At 44.8% G+C, this 20,902-nt stretch overlaps 1 protein-coding gene across 1 annotated transcript in view; it reads left to right on the top strand.

Annotated features, from left to right (window-relative positions):
- Positions 1-20,902, top strand: part of POLN (DNA polymerase nu) — a 172,047-nt gene that overhangs the window by 133,346 nt on the left and 17,799 nt on the right. The window contains exon 18 of the mRNA XM_064365307.1: positions 17,798-17,880. Within this exon, the coding sequence (XP_064221377.1) occupies positions 17,798-17,880 (83 nt within the window). The remainder of the gene's footprint in view (positions 1-17,797; positions 17,881-20,902) is intronic.

Below are 20,902 nucleotides of genomic sequence, written 5' to 3'. Positions count from 1 at the left end.
CACCGCAAGCCAACAAACAACAGCGAGCTCATGCATGAAACACCACAGCACCCCTGCGAGACTCAGGGGCAAGAAAAGATACTATTGCTGCTAGTGTGTGTGGTTACTCTAGTTGATGAAATAATGAAACAAGCTTAAAAACTGGAAAACAGGAGGAAAATCCATCATTTGGTGAAGATGGTATGATTATCTGCCTAGGAAACCAAGTGAATTGACTAAAAGAAAACTATTAAAACTAGGACCTGGAAGAAGACCAGGCACAGATTAATACACAGAAATGACCTCCCTAAGTATAAACAACCAGTTAGAAAATGTATTGGAGGAAAAGGTGCAATGAAAAAGAGAATATCTATAATATAATGGGCAATGTGCAAGATCTGAGAACTATGAAAAATAGAATAGCTCAGAAAAGACAGGTTGGAAACTTCAATTTTATGAACATGTTACTTTTCCTTACATTAATACATAAATATAGAAATATCCTAATAAATATGCCAAAAAATACGAATAAGGTTTTTAAAATAACTAGACAAACCCATCCGCAAGTTATGATGCAAAAATAATGCATAATACTCCTGAAAAAAAATTTTAAGAGGCGCACTAAAAAAGACCAAGTCCTGCCAGATACTAAAATATATTAAATCACAGTTGCTAAAAGACAGTGGTATGAATAAAAACCAGAATAGGGCCGGGCGCGGTGGCTCACGCCTGCAATCCCAGCACTTTGAAAGGCCGAAGTGGGCGGATCACGAGGTCAAGAGATTGAGACCATCCTGGCCAACATGGTGAAACCCCGTCTCTACTTAAAAATACAAAAATTAGGTGGGCGTGGTGGCACGTGCCTGTAGTCCCAGCTACTCAGGAGGCTGAGGCAGAGAATTGCTTGAATCTGGGAGGTGGAGGTTGCAGGGAGGAGATTTCGCCACTGCACTCCAGCCTAGCACCTAGTGACAGAGCGAGACTCTGTCTCAACAAAAAAGAAAAGAAAACCAGAATAGATCAATGGAAAAAAATGAAGTCCACAGAAGGACCTACTGGGATATGTCTAAACATTTAGTAGACGATAAAAGGTAACTGAAAAACTCAAACGATCTGTTAAATAATCATCGGGAAGAGCCCTGAAAGAGGGGACAGCCACTGACACTCTTCTTATTCAACAGCTAAGTCTTACAAGTATTTATATGGATTAGGAATTCACATGTGCCAATTTTAGCATTACTCCCTGGGCAAAAACAATGTATCAAAATTACAAGGCTTCTTCAAGATGATTCTCGCAGGACACAGCAAAACATTCTAAAGTCTGGGAGTCTTGCAAGACCTCGAAAGGAAATTTTATGGTAACAGAAGAGAGAAGAGTGCAGTAGTTAAGGATATTCACGCCAGTTTTTATAGTTCCCAGGAAACCAGGATGGCTATTCATGTAAAAGTTCCCCGTTTAACAGTTTTCAAATTGAGCCCGTGAATGATGTTTCTTTCTCCACAGCTGCAGGGCAGAGAAAAGATCTTCATTTATTTTTTAGACTCAAATTTTTTTAAATTATGAAGACTTACATTTTAAAGACAGACTCTGGAATTTCATGAGCTAGCATTATAAGGATAGTAGGCCATAGAGATTGTTTTTGCTAGAAAAAAACAAGTACCTGAGTAAACTCTTCCTGAGTTTGCTCACTAAGAGTGAAGTGAGCAGTACAGAACAGGTTTTCTTCTTCGAGGATGTCTTAAGAAGGCCGAAGACTAGGGAGTGACTGTCAAGTTCAGCAACGTGGAGGGTGCTGGCGAGCTTGCCAAGACCATCAGTTTCTGTAGAGAGAATCCCCTGGTCCATTTTATCATCACCATCAATCATCATTATTTGTCTGGGAGAGTGGGCTCCTGGATAGATTTGTGTGGAATGTATTTGGGATGGGGAGTGATGGGTGGTGAGTCAGAGAGGATGCTTGACCATTCTGTGTATGTATGTTGGATTCATGTCCCCTCCCTGCTTTCAGCTCCCACTCTCTGCCTTGGGTTATACCAGGCACTCCCGATTCCTGAGCTCACAATCTTGGATCTTCTGGGTCAGAGCTCCTCTCACCACTAGCTCTTCCCCAACTTTCATAAATATATGGAGCTCTCTTGCCTGATGATATTCCCTCTCCTGGTCTCTTTTTTCTTATAGATTTATTTCTTCTAATTCCTTTGCTTCATTTTAGTGGGATCTTGGTAGGGAGCAGAGAGAAATAGATGTGCTGCCTTTAACTGGATGCCTGTCAAATGGTTTTCCGCAAGGAATTTTTCAAATTGCATGGTGCTGAGCAGAGAATGGGTTGTAGGGGCAAAAAAAGCAGAGGAGACTTGCTGCCGTCCAGATGAGGGTCAGGGAACAATCAGTAGAGATGATAAAAAGGTCCAGACTCCAGCGCTAATAGGAGGTAGAGCTGATGAGGTTTGGAGATGGGCTGGATGTGGGAGTGCCAGTGGGGCAGTCGAGGGCCAGCAGCAGGGTGGGTGGTGTGCTCTCACAAGATGTGAGGGGAGGTCAGAACGAGAGTTCAGTCCTGAACATGTTGAACCTGGGACATCTCTGCTACACACATGTGGAGATGCCAGATAGACAGGTTGTTGAGACTGGAGCTCAGATGGGATGGTGAGGGCAGAACTCAACAAAGGGTAACTGCTATCATGATTGCTCTTGGGCCACACATGACTATGTACATGTGTGTGTGCCCTACCTGTGTATACTTCTGAAGGGAGCCAGTCTGATTACCTGTCACCCTGATAAGTGTGCAGCACTTGGAGGGTGAGTGATGACAACAGCACACCTTTGTGGGAACTCGCACTGAGGAGTGGGCAGCTCTGATCCATGACCTGAGGTCACAGTCTATCCATGGGGCTCTTCCTCTTTCAGCCAGGGATACAGCTGTCATGGCTCACGTGGTCTGACTGGGACAGTCTTACTATTAGAGGGAGATGCCACCTGCAAGTGAGGCTCTCTGTTGGGTGCAGAGACAGCATAGGCCCATGGCGCTCAGTCAAATATCCCTCCAGAGTTTTAGTTGTTTGTTAAGGGCTCCAGGATTGTATTTGCTGGGGGAGGTTTGGGTAAAAAGCTCAAGGACTGATCTTTCTTCCTACTTTCCCACAAAATAAAAGTAATCAACCCTCATACATTGCCAGTGGGTAAATGGTGCCGCCACTATGAAAAAGTCCAGCAGTTCCTCAAAAAGTTAAACACAGAGTTACCATATGACTTAGCAATTCCACTCCTAGTGTATGCCCCAGAGAAATGAAAACATATGTCCACACAAAAACCTGTACATAATATTCATAGTGGTATTAGTCATAATAGCCAAAAGGTGGAAACGCCTAACTGTTCATCAGCAGAACAAGTAGGCAGGATGTGGTCTATCACAGAGTGGGTTGTTATTCTATAGACATTTAATCCATTTACCTTCAAGATGAATGTTGATATGTGAGGTTTTGTTCCTGTCATATTGTTAATTGTTTTCTAGTTGTTTTATGAATTCTTTCTTTCCTTTTCTCTGTCATTGTGGTTTGGAATTATATAGTGGTGCCATTTGATTCCTTTCACTTTCTCCTTTGTGTGATTGCTTTACCAGTGAGTTTTATACTTTTCTATGTTTCCATGATGGTGAATGTCATCCTTTTGCTTCCAAGTTTAGGACTCCCTTGAGCATTTCTTGTAGGGCCAGTGTAGTGGTGATAAATATGATTAGCATTTACTTGTCTAGGAAAGACGTTATTTCACCTTCATTTATGAAGGTTATGTTCCTGGAAATAGAATTCTTGACTGGCAGGGTTTTGTTTGTTTTTCTTTCAGCACTTTGAATATGTCATACCATTCTCTTCTGGCTGATAAGGTTTCTGCTGTAAAGTCTGCTGTTCGTCTAATGAAGTTTCCTTTATAGATGACCAGACACTTCTCTTTTGCAGACTTTAGAATTTGCCCTTTAGCTTTACCTTTAGACAGACTGATTACAGTGTGCTGTGGCAAAGTCCTTTTGGTGTTTTATTTTCCTGGGGATTGCTGAGCTTCCTGTATTTGGATGTCAAAATCTCTTACTAGACTTAGGAATTTTTCATATACTATTAAATAGGTTTTGTAAGCCTTTTGCTCTCTTTTCAACCTCAGAAATAACAGTAATTTATAAATTTGACTGTTTTATGTAGTCTAAAACATCTCGAAGACTTTGTTCATTCTTTTTATTCTTTTTTCTTTAATTTTGCCTGCTGGATTCCAAAAGACCTGTCTTCAAGTTCTGAAATTTTTCCTTCTGTTTGTCCCAGTTTGTTGAAGCTTTCAAATGTGTTTTATATTCCTTTCAATGACTTTTTTAGTTCCAGAATGTCTGTTTAGTTGTGGGTTTTTTGTTTTGTTTTTAAAGATATCTATCTCTTCGGTAAGTTTCTCATTTGTGAATTAATTTTAATTCATCCTGAATTAGTTATCTGAGTTCTTTGTATTGATTTCCAGATTTCTCTTGCATCTCATTGAGCTTCTGTAAAAAGCAGTATTTTGAATTATTTATCTGGGGTTTTGAGGATTTCTTTTTTGGTTAATATCTATTGCTGGAGAATTATTGTGTTCCTTTGAGGGTGTCATATTACTTTGCTTTTTCATGTTTCCTGTGTCCTTACATTGATTTCTGCATATCTGGTATAACAGTTGCTGCTTCTTATTTTTTAATTTACTTTCATTTGGATGGCAAGGGTGTTCCTGAAGATGTGACTGTCTGTTGGTTAGGTAGGACTCTTTGGCTTTGTTTCTGAGTGCATGCAGTAGTGAAGGCTCTGTATGATTTCTTTGGCTGTAAATAGCATTAGTGATATCTGTGGTTTCTTTGGGATGGTAGGGTGTAGTTATTGTTGGAGGCTGTGGTAAAGTTGTGCTGGGGACTAAAATGCCAGATGGGCCTATCTTCAGGTTTCAGTGGTAGTGGTAGTAGGCTAAGTATGTCTGTCCTTGTGCCCTGGATCAGCATATGCTGGCATCTGTATTGGTGGTTCCAGGCAGACCAGTTCTTGGGCTTCTGGTTGGCTTTCCCAGATGCCATTTGTACTAGTGATGTCCTGGGTGGGTGAGTGGGCTCTCGAGCTCCTGGGCAGCCAGGATGGTGTGAGTGATGGTGGTAGCAGTGGTTGTGAGATGCTCTTTAGGGTCCCAAGTGCTGTGCATTTATGTTGGCAGTGATTGCAATGGGCTGTGCAGGCCTCCAGGCCAGCAGGCAGCACTTGCAGGTAGGAGCCAGCTGAGATGGTAGTGGTTGGGTGTTTATGCCTAACCTCTGCCCCACTGGAAAAGTGCTTGAGTGTGCCAGGTGGTGAATTGGGTTGTGGAACCCCCAGGACCCTGGATCCTGCACTCTGTCAGGGATGAAGCCAGGCACAGCTGGACCAGGTGAATTTGTGCTGGCCCACCAGTGGTAAGTACATGCACCTGCCTTGCAAGGGGCTAGGGAGGGCATGGCAATCCTCAGGCCTCTGGTGAAATGTTTGGATGAAGGGCAACAGCCACTATATGGAGGTCCTGCTATGGGAGCTAGGGCCTGTCCCAGTGATCACAGCCTTGGCTGGAAAGTAGAGAACTTGTGTCCCTCCCATACCCCAGTCCAATCTGGGCATCCTCCCCCACCCCAGCTGTCATAGCTGACTCACTGTTCAGTCAGACCTGGAGCTGACACCTAACCCACAACTCAGCCCTGGGCCATAAGAGCCCCTGCCCAGCTCAAGACCAAGCCTCCACTGCAACTCTTGTCCTGCTCAGTTCCCAGGGGAGGTACCTGCTTCCAATGCTGGTGGCTGCAGCCCATGCCGTGCTTGCTTCCTAGTTCTAGTTGTGGGAGCTCAGACTCTGCTCACACCCTTGTTGCACAAGCAGCAGCCCAAGTTTTCCTAATGCCTACGCCTAACGCCACTGTTTCATGGCACCACACAGTCTACTAGGAGCTAGGACCGAGAATGGCATCTTACTGTAGCTGCTTAGGTCTCAGGAAGGATGCAGGGCCCAGGCCCATATTCCCTCCTTGGAACAGGGCTAGGGAGGGTCAAGGTGCTCTTCTATGGCCTGGATTGTACGATCTCCCAGTGGGAAAGTGGACCACAGAAAGATTGTCACCTCCTCCAGTATTGGGAGGTCACTCTGGCACCCAGCCCATCCCAGCCATCCAGGCTGCCTGTTTTCCTTCTTCCTAGATTGTGGAGTTTTCTTTTGCTTTTCTGTTGAACTGCTGTGTTCCATCTTGGATAATGTATTCAAAGTATGATTGTCTACATAGCATTTTGGTTCTTCTAAGTAGATGAGGCATGCTTGAAATGCATCTAGTCAGCTGTCTTGAAAAAAAAAGACATTTCTTAGTATGGTTTGTATTGTTTGTGTTTCTTTTCAATGGTCTCCTATTTATGTGACTTACAGATTCTCCTTTGTTTTCTTTAGCCTTATTTAAGTTTTGATCTTTTCATATTTAGGCATTTATTCCATCTGGACCCCATTTTTGTGATTTGTGTGACAACAGAGATCTCATTTGATTTTTTCCACCATGGTAAGCCAGTTGTCCCAGGTCAACGCATGGGGCCACGTCCAGAGTTTCACCTCTGCAACACACCGAGACCCATGAGCCTCAGCATTGCCACTGGGCTCTCTGTTCTACTCTGTATATATAGCTCGTCATCATCCTTTCATGATTGTTTTCACATTAATGAGCTTCTAATTTATTTTTGTGTGTGATAGGAAATAGGCATTTAACTTCATAGTTTCCCAAATAATTAGTCAATTCCAACCCAATATAGATTTAAAATGCCAAATCATTGACTGGGTTTTAAAATATACAATAGCCTGTTAGGGGCTTTCTCTTTGCTTCCCTGATTTATCTATTTTTACTCCTGCATCAGCATTGAGCTTTGTGCACATTTCCCTTTTCTTCCTCATTACTCACCCCTTTTAGCTTTGGCCTGACTGTTCTCTTTGGTTTGTTTTTCAGATGAAATTTAGAATTGCTTTCTTAAGTTTTCACCCCCAGTCTCCCCGATACATTAATTGAAACTGTGCTAAGGTAAAACTGGATATGGCAAAGTTGGTGTCTTTTCAGTGTTGTATTCTCCTGTCCAGGAGCACAGCACATCTTCCGCTGTGTCCTTCCTTGATGGAAGTCTGGCATATTTCTTCTTAAACTTATTTTTGGGTATGTTGAGATTTTTATTGCTATTGTGAGTGTGGTCCTTTTATTATAGTTTCTGTTTATTACTGATAGGAAAGCTATTGACTCTCCTGTATTTACTGTGGAATTTTTTTTCTACAATTTTAACCTGTGGTTTGCTTCCTCCATCCCTCCATCACCTATATCTGGCATTTCTCCCCATGTTATCCCTCCCTAACTCCCTATCCCTTGCTGTCCCTCCCCAGTACCCCCCAACAGACCCCAGTGTGTGATGCTCCCCTCCCTGTGTCCATGTGTTCTCATTATTCAGCACCCACCTATGAGTGAGAACATGCGGTGTTTGATTTTCTGTTCTTGTGTCAGTTTGCTGAGAATGATGGTTTCCAGATTCATCCATGTCCCTACAAAGGACACAAACTCATCATTTTTATGGCTGCATAGTATTCCATGGTGTATATGTGCCACATTTTCCTTGTCCAGTCTATCATTGATGGGCATTAGGTTGGTTCCAGGTCTTTGCTATTGTAAACAGTGCCACAATGAACATATATGTGCATGTGTCTTTATAATAGAATGATTTATAATCCTTTGGATATATACCCAGTAATGGGATTGCTGGGTTAAATGGAATTTCTATATCTAGGTCCTTAAGGAATCGCCACACTGTCTTCCACAATGGTTGAACTAATTTACATTCCCACCAACAGTGTAAAAGTGTTCTGTTTCTCCACATCCTCTCCAGCATCTGTTGTCTCCAGATTTTTTAATGATCGCCATTCTAACTGGCACGAGATGGTATCTCAATATGGTTTTGATTTGCAGTTCTCTAATGACTAGTGATGATGGGCATTTTTTCATATGTTTGTTGGCCTCATATATGTCTTCTTTTGAAAAGTGTCTGTTCATGTCCTTCGCCCACTTTTGAATGGGTTTGTTTGTTTTTTTCTTGTAAATCTGTTTTAGTTCTTTGTAGATTCTGGATATTAGCCCTTTGTCAGATGGGTAGATTGCAAAAATTATTTCCCATTCTGTTGGTTGCCAGTTCACTCTAATGATTGCTTCTTTTGCTGTGCAGAAGCTGTGGAGTTTAATTAGATCCCATTTGTCTATTTTGGCTTTTGTTGCCAATGCTTTTGGTGTTTTAGTCATGAAGTCCTTGCCTATGCCTATGTCCTGAATGGTTTTGCCTAGGTTTTCTTCTAGGATTTTGATGGTGTTAGGTCTTATGTTTAAGTCTTTAATCCATCTGGAGTTAGTTTTAGTGTAAGGTGTCAGGAAGGGGTCCAGTTTCAGCTTTCTGCACATGGCTAGCCAGTTTTCCCAACACCATTTATTAAACAGGAAATCCTTTCCTCATTGCTTGTTTTTGTCAGGTTTGTCAAAGATCAGATGGTCTTAGATGTGTGGCATTGCCTCCAAGGCCTCTGTTCTGTTCCATTGGTCTATATATCTGTTTTGGCACCAGTACCATGCTGTTTTGATTACTGTAGCTTTGTAGTATAGTTTGAAGTAAGGTAGCATGATGCCTCCAGCTTTGTTCTTTTTGCTTAGAATTGATTTGGTTATGTGGGCTCTCTTTTGGTTCCATATGAAGTTTAAGGTGGTTTTTTCCAGTTCTATGAAGCAGATCATAGGTAGCTTGATGGGGATAGTGTTGAATCTATAAATTACTTTGGGCAGTATGGCCATTTTCACAATATTGATTTTTCCTAACCATGAGCATGGAATGTTTTTCCATCTGTTTGTGTCCTCTCTTATTTCCTTGAGCAGTGGTTTGTAGTTCTCCTTGAAGAGGTCTTTTACATCCTTTGTTAGTCGTATTCCTAGGTATTTTATTCTCTTTGTAGCAGTTGTGAATGGCAGTTCATTCTTGATTTGGCTCTCTTTAAGTTTTTTATTGGTGTATAGGAATGCTTGTGATTTCTGCACATTGATTTTGTATCCTGAGACTTTGCTGAAGTTGCTTATCAGTTTCAGGAGATATTGGGCTAAGACGATGGGGTCTTCTAAATATACAATCATGTCATCTGCAAATAGAGACAATTTGACTTCCTCCTTTCCTAACTGAATACCCTTTATTTCTTTTTCTTGCCTGATTACTCTGGCTAGAACTTCCAATACTATATTGAATAGGAGTGGTGAGAGAGAACATCCTTGTCTAGTGCCAGATTTCAAAGGGAATGCTTCCAGTTTTTGCCCATTCAGTATGATATTGGCTGTGGGTTTGTCATAAATAGCTTTTGTCATTTTGAGATACGTTCTGTCAATACCTAGTTTATTGAGAGTTTTTAGCATAAAGGGCTGTTGAAATTTGTCAAAGGCCTTCTCTGCATCTATTGAGATAATCATGTGGTTTTTGTCTTTGGTTCTGTTTATGTGGTGAATTACGTTTATAGACTTGCATATGTTGAATCAGCCTGGCATCCCCGGGATGAATCCTACTTGATCATGGTGGATAAGCTTTTTGATGTGTTGTTGTAATCGGCTTGCCAGTATTTTATTGAAGATTTTTGCATCTATGTTCATCATGGATATTGGCCTAAAGTTTTCTTTTCTAATTGAGTCTCTACTGGGTTTTGGTATCAGGATGATATTGGTCTCATAAAATGATTTGGGAAGGATTCCCTTTTTTTGGATTGTGTGGAATAGTTTCAGAAGGAGTGGTACCAGCTCCTCTTTGTATGTCTTGTAGAATTCAGCTGTGAACCCATCTGGACCTGGATTTTTTTTGGTTGGTAGGCTATCAATTGCTGCCTCAAGTTCAGCACTTGTTATTGGTCTATTCAGGGTTTTGACTTCTTCCTGGTTTAGGCTTGGGAAGATGCAAGTGTCCAGAAATTGATCCATTTCTTCCAGGTTTACTGATTTATGTGCATAGAGTTGTTTGTAGTAATCTCTGATGGTGGTTTGTATTTCTGTGGAATCTGTGGTGATATCCCCTTTATCATTTTTTATTGCATCTGTTTGATTCCTCTCTCTTTTCTTTTTTGTTAATCTAGCTAGTGGTCTATTTTGTTGATCTTTTCAAAAAAACAGCTCCTGGATTTGTTGATTTTTTGAAGGGTTTTTTGTGTCTGTATCTCCTTCAGTTCTGCTCTGACATTAGTTATTTCTTGTCTTCTGCTAGCTTTTGAGTTTTTTTGATCTTGCTCCTCTAACTCTTTCAATTTTAATGATAGGGTGTCGATTTTAGATCTTTCCTTGCTTCTCATATGGGCATTTATTGCTATAAATTTTCCTCTAGACACTGATTTAAATGTGTCCCAGAGATTCTGGTATGTTGTGTCTTCATTCTCATTGGTTTCAAAGAACATCTTTATTTCTGCCTTCATTTCATTGTTTATCCAGTCAACATTCAAAAGCCAGTTGTTCAGTTTCCATGAAGTTGTGCAGTTTTGAGTTAGTTTCTTAACCCTGAGTTCTAATTTGATTGCACTGTGGTCTGAGAGACTGTTTGTTATGATTTCCGTTCTTTTTGCTTTTGCTGAGGAGTGATTTACTTCCAATTATGTGGTCAATTTTAGAGTAGGTGTGATGTGGTGCTGAGAAGAATGTATATTCTGCAGATGTGGGGTGGAGAGTTCTGTAAATGTCTATTAGGTTTGCTTGGTCCAGATCTGAGTTCAAGTCCTGGATATCCTTGTTAATTTTCTGTCTCATTGTTCTGTGTAAAATTGACAGTGGAGTGTTAAAGTCTCCCACTATTATTGTGTGGGAGTCTAAGTCTCTTTGTAGGTCATTAAGAACTTGCTTTATGTATCTGGGTGCTCCTGTATTGGGTGCGTATATATTTAGAATCGTTAGCTCTTCTTGTTGCATTGATCCTTTTACCATTATGTAATGCCTTTCTTTGTCTCTTTTGATCTTTGTTGGTTTAAAGTGTGTTTTATCAGAGACTAAGATTGCAACTCCTGCTTTTTTTCTCTCTCTCTCTCTCTCCATTTGCGTGGTAAATCTTCCTCCATCCCTTTATTTTGAGCCTATGTGTGTCCTTGAATGTGAGATGGGTTTCCTGGATACAGCACACCAATGGGTTTTGACTTTTTATCCAATTTGCCAGTCTGTGTCTTTTGATTGGGGCATTTAGCCCATTTACATTTAAGGTTAATATTGTTATGTGTGAATTTGATCCTGCCATTTTGATGCTAGCTGGCTGTTTTGCCCATTAGTTGATGCAGTTTCTTCATTGTGTCAATGCTCTTTACCATTTGGTATGTTTTAGAGTGGCTGGTACTGGTTGTTCCTTTCTGTGTTTAGTGCTTCTTTCATGAGCTCTTGTAAAGCAGGCCTGGTGGTGATGAAATCTCTGAGCAATTGCTTGTTCGTAAAGGTTTTTATTTCTCCTTTGCTTATGAAACTTAGTTTGGCTGGATATGAAATTATAGGTTGAAAGTTCTTTTCTTTAAGGATGTTGAATATTGGCCCCCACTCTCTTCTGGCCTGTAGGGTTTCTGCCAAGAGATCTGCTGTGAGTCTGATGGGCTTCCCTTTGTGAGTAACCTCACCTTTCTCTCTGGCTGTGCTTAGCATTTTTTCCTACATTTCAACCCTCATGAATCTGATGATTATGTGTGTTGGGATTGCTCTTCTTGAGAAATATCTTTGTGGTGTTCTCTGTATTTCCTGGACTTGAACACTGGCCTGCCTTGCTAGGTTGGGGAAGTTCTCCTGGATAATATCCTGAAGAGTGTTTTCCAGCTTGGATTCATTCTCTCCATCACATTCAGATACACCTATCAAACATAGATTAGGTCTTTTCACGTAATCCCATATTTCTTGGAGGCTTTGTTCATTTCTTTTTACTCTTTTTTGTCTAATCTTGCCTTCTCATTTTATTTCATTGAGTTGATCTTCAATCTCTGCTATCCTTTCTTCTGCTTGGTCAATTCGGCCATTGAAACTTGTGTATGCGTCACAAAGTTCTTGTGTTGTGTTTTTCAGCTCCATCAATTCATTTATATTCTTCTCTAAGCTGTTTATTCTCGTTAGCATTTCACCAAACCTTTTTTCAAGGTTCTTAGTTTCTTTGCATTGGGTTAGAACATGTTCTTTTAGTTTGTTATTACCCACTTTCTGAAGCCTGTTTGTGTCAATTCATCAGACTCATTCTCCATCCAGCCTTGTTCCCTTGTTGGTGAGGAGTTGTGATCCTTTGGAGGAGGAGAGGCATTCTGGTTTTGGGTGTTTTCATCCTTTTTGCACTGGTTTCTTCCCATCTTTGTGGATTTATCTACCTATGGTCTTTGTAGTTGGTGACTTCTGGATGGGCTCTCTGAGTGGACTTCCTTTTTGTTGATGATGAAGTTATTTCTTTCTGTTTTTTAGTTTCCCTTCTAACAGTCAGGCCCCTCTGCTATAGGACTGCTGAGGTCCACTCCAGACCCTGCTTGCCTGGGGATCACCTGTGGTGGCCGCAGAACAGTAAGGGTTGCTGCCAGTTTTTTCTTCTGTTATCTTTGTCCCAGAAGGATACCCTCCAGATGTCAGCCTGAGCTCTCCTTTATGAAGTGTCTCTTTGGATATATGGGGGTTAGGGAGCTGCTTGAGGAGACAGTCTATCCCTTATAGGAGCTCAAGTGCTGAGCTGTGAGCTACGTTGTTCTGTTCAGAGCTGCTGGGAAGGTACATTTAAGTCTGTTGCAGTGGAACTCATAACTTCCTTTTTTCCCGGGTGCTCTGTCCTGGGAAGGTAGGGCTTTATTTCTAAGTTCCTGATATGCTGCTGCCTTTTTTCAGAGATGCCCTGCCCAGTGAGGAGGTAGCCTAGTCACAGTCTGACAGCAGAGGTATTGCTGAGCTACTGTGGGCTCTGCCCAGCTGCTATGTGAACTTCCTTGCAGTTTTGTTTATAGAGGTATAGTTAGAACTGCCTCGGTAATGGTGGTCTGCCTCAGTAGTGGCGGACTGCCTCGGTAATGACAGATTGCCTCAGTAATGACAGACTGCCTCGGTAGTGGTGGAATGCCTCGGTAATGGCGGATGCCCTTCCCCACAACAGAGCTGGACCATCCTGGGTCCAGCTGTGCTTGCTGTGAAACTCTCAATCCAGAGTGTTTCAGATTGCTGGTCTTTGTGGGGGTGGGACCCACTGAGCCAGATCACCTGGCTCCCTGTTTCAGCCCCCTTTTTGTCAGTTGAATGGGCGACTCTGTCTCCCAGGCATTCCAGGCGCCAGTTGAAAAAGCCACCCAGATTTGTGTGAGTTTTTGTGCAGAGACTCGCTGTGCTGGCTGAAACAGCTGTGCCAGAAACTTGTGGTGCTTTTCCACCCAGGAATCTCCTGGTCTGTGGGCAGTAAAAACTCATTTGGAAATGCGGTGATCACTCACCCTCTGCGTTCTCTCTGGGAACTGCACTCCAGAGCTGTTCCTATTTGGCCATCTTGGATCCCTCCCATCTACTGTGGAATGTTTTATGGCTCATTTTTTTCTTTATAATTTTCATTGGGGAAAAAATTTAAATACCAGTTATCAAAACATCAAAAACCAAATTTCCATAAGCCCACCAGACTTACTTATGGGATTTCTCCCATATATTTATCTGCAACTGAATGACTTAAAATCAAGTCATAACATATAAATTATTTGTAACCTAGCATAATTTTTGGCTCTCTCTCTCTCTCTTTTTTTCTTTCTTTCTTTCTTTTTTTTTTTTTTTGAGACAGGGTCTTACTCTGTCACCCAGGCTGGAGTGCAGTGACACAATCTCAGTTCACTGCAGCCCCAACCTCCCAGGCTGCAGTGATCCTCCTGTCTAAGCCCCCCACATAGCTGGGACTACAGGCATGTATCACCACACCTGGCTAATTTTTTGGTATTTTTAGTAGAGACAAGGTTTTGTCATGTTGCCCAGGCCGGTCTTGTACTAGATCACGTTTTTAAATAAACTTTTTATTTGAGAACCGTTTTAAATTTATATAAAAATGGCAAGGATAGTATGAAGAGTTCTCATACATCCCACACCTGCTTCTCTGTTATTAATGTTTTCCATTAATATGGTACATGTGTCACAGTGAATGAACCCAGTACTGATGTGTTGTCATAAACTAAAGTCCACACTTGACTTGGATTTCCTCAGTCTTTCCCTGCTGTCCCCTTTCTGCTCCAGGACCCCCTCCATGATACCACATTGCATTTAGTCACAGTCTCCTTAAGCTCCTTTGGATGGCGACACTTTCTTAGACTTGCCCTGTTTTCAATGACCCTGACAGTTTTGAGGAGGACTGGTCAGGTGTTTTGTAGAATGTCCCTCCATTGGTGTTTGTCTGATGTTTTTCTCATGACTCGACTGGGATTTAGGGTTTGAGCACAGAGGTGCAGGGCCATCACCATCACACTGAGTCAGGGACACACACTGTCGACAGGACTTACCACTGCTGATGCTGACCTGGTCACCTGGCTGAGGGTGTTTGTCAGGTTTCTCTACTGTGAAGATACTCTTTTCTACCCTGATTCCACATGGCACCTACTCTTTGAGAGCAAGTCACTAAGCACAGCCTGTATGTAATTAAGGAGAGAGAGTTATGCTTCATTGTCCTAAGGACAGGGTATCTATATAAATTATTTGGAGTTCTTCCACACGGGAGATCTGTGTTTGCCCCCATTTATTTATTTAATCCTTTAAATCCAAATCAGCATGGATTCATGAATATTTATTTTTTACTTTGAGTTATAATCTAATGTTTTTTATTTTCTTACCTAAATTGTTCCAGCTTTGGCCATTGGGACAGACCTCTTGCAGTTGGCTCCTGTGTTCCTTTGACTTGAGCTCTTTGGGGGGTGTGTGTGTGTGTGTGTGTATGCATGCACGTGCATGCACACAGATTTATCACCTTCTTGTTTACTGGCACTAAAAGACCTTCCAGGCTCCTCTTGTATGTTTCCTGCCCCAGTCCTGGAATCAACCATTTCTCCAAGGAGCCCCATTCTTTCACTGGAGAATGGTATTAAAAGGCAAGGTCTGGGGGCTCAGTGCTCTTTGCTACTGAGGAGGTTGCTTCTAGGCTTTCTCAGTTAGAACAAGAAGTTATGCGTGCATGCCAACCTGTGCGTATACACACCTCTTTAAATATTTCTCTATGTAACCATGTGCATCGACATAGAGCTTACCATGAGTTCATACTGATGTCTCCAGTGCTAACACATCACCCATGGATCATTCTAGCTCCTTCTTTTGTTTATGTACCTGGTATCAATCTAAACTTACCAAGACCTCTGTGATAATTTTCATTTGATTAAATTTTAAAATATTTTATGAAATATTCTACAAAAACATCATGTAGTTCTTTATTTATTCATTGTCACCCAGGCTGGAGTGCAGTGGCACAGTCACAGATCTCTGCAGCCTCCACCCCCCAAGCTCAAGCAGTCCTCCCACCTCAGGCTCCTGAGTAGCTGGGACCACAGGTGCATACCGTCATGCCCAGCTAATTTTTAAAACTTTCTTTTATGTAGAGACTGGTTTCAAACTTCTGGCCTCAAGTGATCCTTCCACCTTGGCCCCCAAGCTGCTGAGATTACAGGCTTGAGCCACTGCACCCAGCCCATTTGGCTTTTTGTTTTTTATCTAAATATAACTGTTAATAATGTCAAGATTAAGGGTGAGCTAAACAAAGGGGACAAAATAGTTTAACACAGCAGGAAAAGGGGGAGAATCTGGAAATGCATTGGCACTTAGAAATTAGGTGCCAAAAAATCAGTGACGTCTGGGATGTCAGCAAGAATGGTGGGTACACAGCCCCATGGGCCTGTCCCCCAAAGAAACATTGAAAAATCTAATAAAACTTCAGAACCAACTTCATCAAAACTTTGAAAAACAGTCAGCGGTTTATAGCAACCAAGCAAATGCTGAATCAAGAAAAAGGCAGGCTGGGTGTGGTGACTCACGCTTGTAATTCCAGCACTTTGGGAGGCCGAGGCAGGCGGATCATGAGGTCAGGAGTTTGAGACCAGCCTAGCCAACATGGTACAACCCCATCTCTACTCAAAATGTAAAAATTAGCTAGGCATGGTGGCAGGCGCCTGTAATCCCAGCTATTCAGGAGGCTAAGGCAGGAGAATCACTTGAACCCAGGAGGAAGAGGTTGCAGTGAGCCGAGATCACACCACTGTCCGCCAGGCTGGTTAACAGAGTCAGGCTCCATCTCAAAAAAAAAAGGTAGAGCCTTGTGATGACTCTACTTGCCCTCCTCCCACCCATCAGTCTTGAAGGCAGCAGCGTATTCCTAGCATGGAGCCTGGTCCCTGCTTCTGGAGGCAGAGCACACCTTACTCGAAAAGAAGTGGGTGTTTATTCTCACTAGTCCAGTGGCTGCCTGAAGGGCTGACGCAGGGGCTTGTCATTGTTTCACCTAACTCAGAACCCACTTGCTGCAGAAGAGTGGCAGACGTTGCTTGAAAACGTTGTAAGGAAAATAACTTCCAGCTGCCTGGAGCTAAAAATTATAGTTGAGGCAAACAATGGAGCACTGAAAGCTCTGGAAGAAAAACTGAGGAGAGAGACACTTTTGGAAATTAGAGCATTCAAAAGTACCTGTAGATACCGGGAAATGTAGAAAGCCCCACACATGCCCAGGGAGCTTGCATGCTCAGAAGAGATCTAGGAAGACCTGAGCTTTCACCTGGGGCTGGTCGCTATGCTCAGTGCAAGCAGGAAGTGAAGGCTAAGGTAGAGCTGTGAACAGCCTGGCTAAGTAATGAAGCAGGTGCTAGCACAGAGCCAGCCACAAAACAGATTGGGAGAAGTTTCTGTTACTTCTGTTCTCTCTCTCTCTCTCTCTCTCTCTCTCCCCCTTCTCTCTCTCTCTCTCCCTCTCCCTCTCTCCCTCTTCTCTCCCCACTCCCTGCCTCCCCCTTTCTCCCTCCCTTCCCCTTTCTCCCTCCCTCCCTCTGCCCCCCTCAGCTTCTGAATCTGAGATGCCCACTCCATCAGGAAGGACTGGTGTAGATGACAAGGATGTTTATGAAAGCAGCAGGCAGGAGGCAACACCCAGGGCACACAGCAGGCTGCCTGTCCTTTGGGGGTGCTCTTGGAGGAGGAGGGCCTCTTGGTGGTATTGGGAGTGCCCTGGAGCTCCTGTGCTACTCAGATGTCTCAGCTTTAATCTCTGGAGATTGCTGTGGTTCAGATGCCGGTCAGATACTGAGTTGATCCTTATTCTATCTGAATGCTGTAGCCCCAGGGTGGGGCTCACCCCCATGGCCTCTGTCTGTGGGAGGCCAGGACAGAGCTGCTCATCCAGTCAAGCAGTAGGACTAGATAGGCCTAGAAACCAGCCCCCTCACCACTGTAGCAGACACAGACATGGCCCAGGCCCAGGCACCCCAACATGGGGGATGGGCTTTCCTGAAGTTGGGTGGGGCATGACTTTGGTGAAAGCGGTTTTGGGTTTTGATTTGTGGACGCCCAGGAATGTGGGATGGTGCTTGGCCGGCAGCAGCTGCTGCAGCCTCCCATAGGTATCTGCCTGGGGCCCTTACCAAGCTGGCACCACAGGTGTGGAACATCTCCCTGCCAGTGTGCCAGCTGCCGTGAAACCGTGAAGAATTTCCAGAGGAAGCGCAGTGATGGGGCGTGTGGTTAGACTCTCTGCCCTGCACTGACAGTGCCTCCCGTGCCTGAACACACATGGTCTCTCCATGCAGGAAGGACGTGCCCGTGGAACACGTGACACATGCAGACAGAGAGCAGACCAAGAAGGTGGTGTACTCCGTGGTCTATGGAGCAGGTAGGCTGCGGGCCAGGAGCCAGGGTCTCGGAGTCACCTGTAAGCTGGCAGCCGTGTACCTGTGTTTAAATGTGGCTGTGCCTCAGAGATCATCTGTGAGTCCCTGGGTGGTGTTTATGTTCTGATGACACCTGCGGCCACCAGACACTGGCCAGACCACCCCACGCCTTGACCTGCTCAGAGTCACAGCCAGCCTCTCGGGAGGCCATGGAGGTGGGCAGGTCCAGTGTGACCAAGCCGTTGGCCCCACCTCTGCGCCATGCCACTGTGCTAGGCACCACTGCTGTGCTTGGAGACCATTGAAGAGACCCTGGTTCACACACATGCCAAAGCATGATGAAGTTAGACAGCTTAGCCTCAAGGTGTGCAGCGCCTGGACTCACTGCCACATCTCAGCACGCACCCCAACTCCCTAGGGCAGAGCTCATCCAGCTGGGCCACACAGCCAAAGCACCCCACAGAGGGCAGAGCCAGGCCTTGGGCTGTGAGCAGGGCAGTGGGGGTCCAATGTCGGGCAGCAGACAGGAGAAAGGGGGGCTAGGCCAGGAAGGGCTGGAGGGCCAGAGGTTTGGGCTGCCTGGGGCCTCTTCTGCAAGCGTCCCTCTCCCCTCCCCTTTTCTCTTCCCTTCTACTCCTCTCCCTCCTTCCGCCTAGCCCCCAGCCCCAACACCCATGTCAGAGCAGGCCGTCTACTCTCTTTCACTCTCCCTTCGACTCCCTGATATGGGCTGTCCGAGACTTTTTAATTCTTTTCTGACCCTGAGTGATGCTGAATCAGTGTGGCCTAGTTTCCCCAGCCAGCCAGCTCCTTCTTAAGCCTGTTCACACCTCCTTTCCCTATGATGAGCTCTGCTTTGAGCAGCAGGGCTTGCGCAAAGACCCTGAGAAGAAGATTCACCACCCAGCATGGAAACCCTTTGTATATTCACAGAAAGGCAGCAAAACCAAACAAGCTTCAGTGGAAGAAAAACGGGGCAAGCACTTTGTGGATTGTCCCTAAGAGCTGCCCTGCAGTCTCCATTGGGACTGTGGTGCTGCTGGATGAGTGTCCAGAGTGCCCCACCCCGGGACTGTGGATGGATGGCCTGTCTTGAACCGCAACCAACCAGCCAGGCCAGCTCCAGCCTCGGGGCTTTGCACTGCTGTTCCGCCTGCAGAAACGCCTGCCCCTGCACCACCAGAGCCCGCCCTCACTTCTGCAGACCTGTGCGCTCAACTCTCCCCTGTGCAAACTTCCTCAGCCACAGTATCGGTTACCCACTTCTGGGTAACAAATTGCCACAAACGTAGTGACTTAAAATAATACACACTATCTCACAGTTTCTCTGGGTGTGGGCATGCCATAGCTGGGTCCCCTGCAGGGCTACAGTCAAGGTGCTGGCTGGGGCTGTAGTTGCATCTGTGGCTCGACTGGGGAGAGATCCATTTTCTTGGCTTCTGTTTCTTTTTTGTTTGTTTGAGACAGAGCCTCGCTCTGTTGTCCAGGCTGGACTGCAGTGGCGCAATCTTGGCTCACTGCAACCTCCAACTCCCAGGCTCAAGCAATTCTCCTGCCTCAGCCTCCTGAGTAGTTGGGATTACAGGCGCCTACCACCATGCTCAGCTAATTTGTATTTTTAGTAGAGACAGGGTTTCACCATGTTGGCCAGGCTGGTCTTGAACTCCTGTCCTCAAGTGATCTGCCCACCTTGGCCTCCCAAAGTGCTGAGATTACAGACATGGGCCACCATGCCCAGCCAGCTTCTGTTTCTTGCTGGCTGTCAGCCAGAGGTGGTCTCAGCTCCTTGCCACGTGGACCTTACACCTTGGGCAGAGCCTGCATCTTGGCAGCTCTGCTCTTCAAACCAGCAAGGGAGCGACAGATGTCAGCTCTGCACCCGCTCACCTGTTCGTACTGCCCGGCACAGAGAAGACACAGGAACAAATTAGTGGACTTGGTGGTCTCAGCTCCACTTTTGAAAACATGCTGATTGTGTGCATGGTTTTTGGAAAGTAGACTATGAAACTTTGTTTTAAATAACTGGATTCTGTGAGTGACAGTAGGGTGACACTGGACTGATTCTCGTCAGAGCTGCGTGGTCCACTGCCTCCTCTCGGCCTCTTTCTTCTGTGCTGCACCCCTGAACCTCCCTGGGGTCCCTGTCTTGCGGGGAGGCATCACTGCCAAATTCTATGAGAGTTTGTCGCCTTGCATCCTCGCTCCGGCATCTTGCGTTGCAAACAGAACATCTGCTTCTGCTCTGCCAGCAGGACATTGCCTCCCCAGTCCTGGGCCAGGCAGCCTGGGCTTGATCCCAACCCTGTCACCTCCTTGACTGCGTGGCTTGTACAAGGCCCTCCGCCTCCCTGTGCCATCTCCTCCCGGGGAATGCTTTCATAGGGTGGGTGGGGCCACACCTGGTACACAGTCAGCTGTCATCTCTGTCATCTGCCATTGCGTCTGAGTCCTACTTCACTTCTGCGCCGTGTCAATTAATGCCTCCAAGTGACTGATCTGTGGGTCTCCTGTGGCAGCCCTGGCCTTGTCTCCAGCTGGGGCAGCCACCCCACATCCGGCTAGGAGGAAGGATTGGAGACTGAGCGTGCCGAGCACCTGCCATGGGGCAGGCTGTGCCCCCACCTACCCAGAAAAAGGTGGTCTTCTCTGCCACCCCTGTGGCTCCTTCTGGAATATTCACTTTCTTTTTTTTTTTTTTTCTGGAGAGGAAAAGAGCTACATTTTGTAAATAAGCAGTGAGTCATTAGCCTAATGTTGAAAAGGGGAATTTGGCTGCTTTTAGCTGTGACAGCGACACGGGTTCCCACCCTGAGCCTCCCATTGTTTCGGTCTGGCTTGACAGCTGGAATTACTGTGCATCTGCTTCTGTGGGCTCAGACTGCGTCTCTGTTCTCCTTGTGTTGGAAACTTTGTCACATGCGCTGGGACTCAGGAAGCCAGGTGAACTTGCCAGGCCTCCCAGGCTGCTGGGGACCCTTTGGAAATTCTGTAGAGGAGCTGGTTTTCAGTGGATTGCAGTGCCGT

The sequence above is a fragment of the Aotus nancymaae genome, unplaced genomic scaffold, assembly GCF_030222135.1.
Source record: "Aotus nancymaae isolate 86718 unplaced genomic scaffold, 86718_ANA_hifiasm-v0.15.2.pri h1tg000006l, whole genome shotgun sequence".
In the NCBI taxonomy this organism is placed as follows: Eukaryota; Metazoa; Chordata; class Mammalia; order Primates; family Aotidae; genus Aotus; species Aotus nancymaae.
This window is presented reverse-complemented; position numbering and strand designations above follow the sequence as displayed.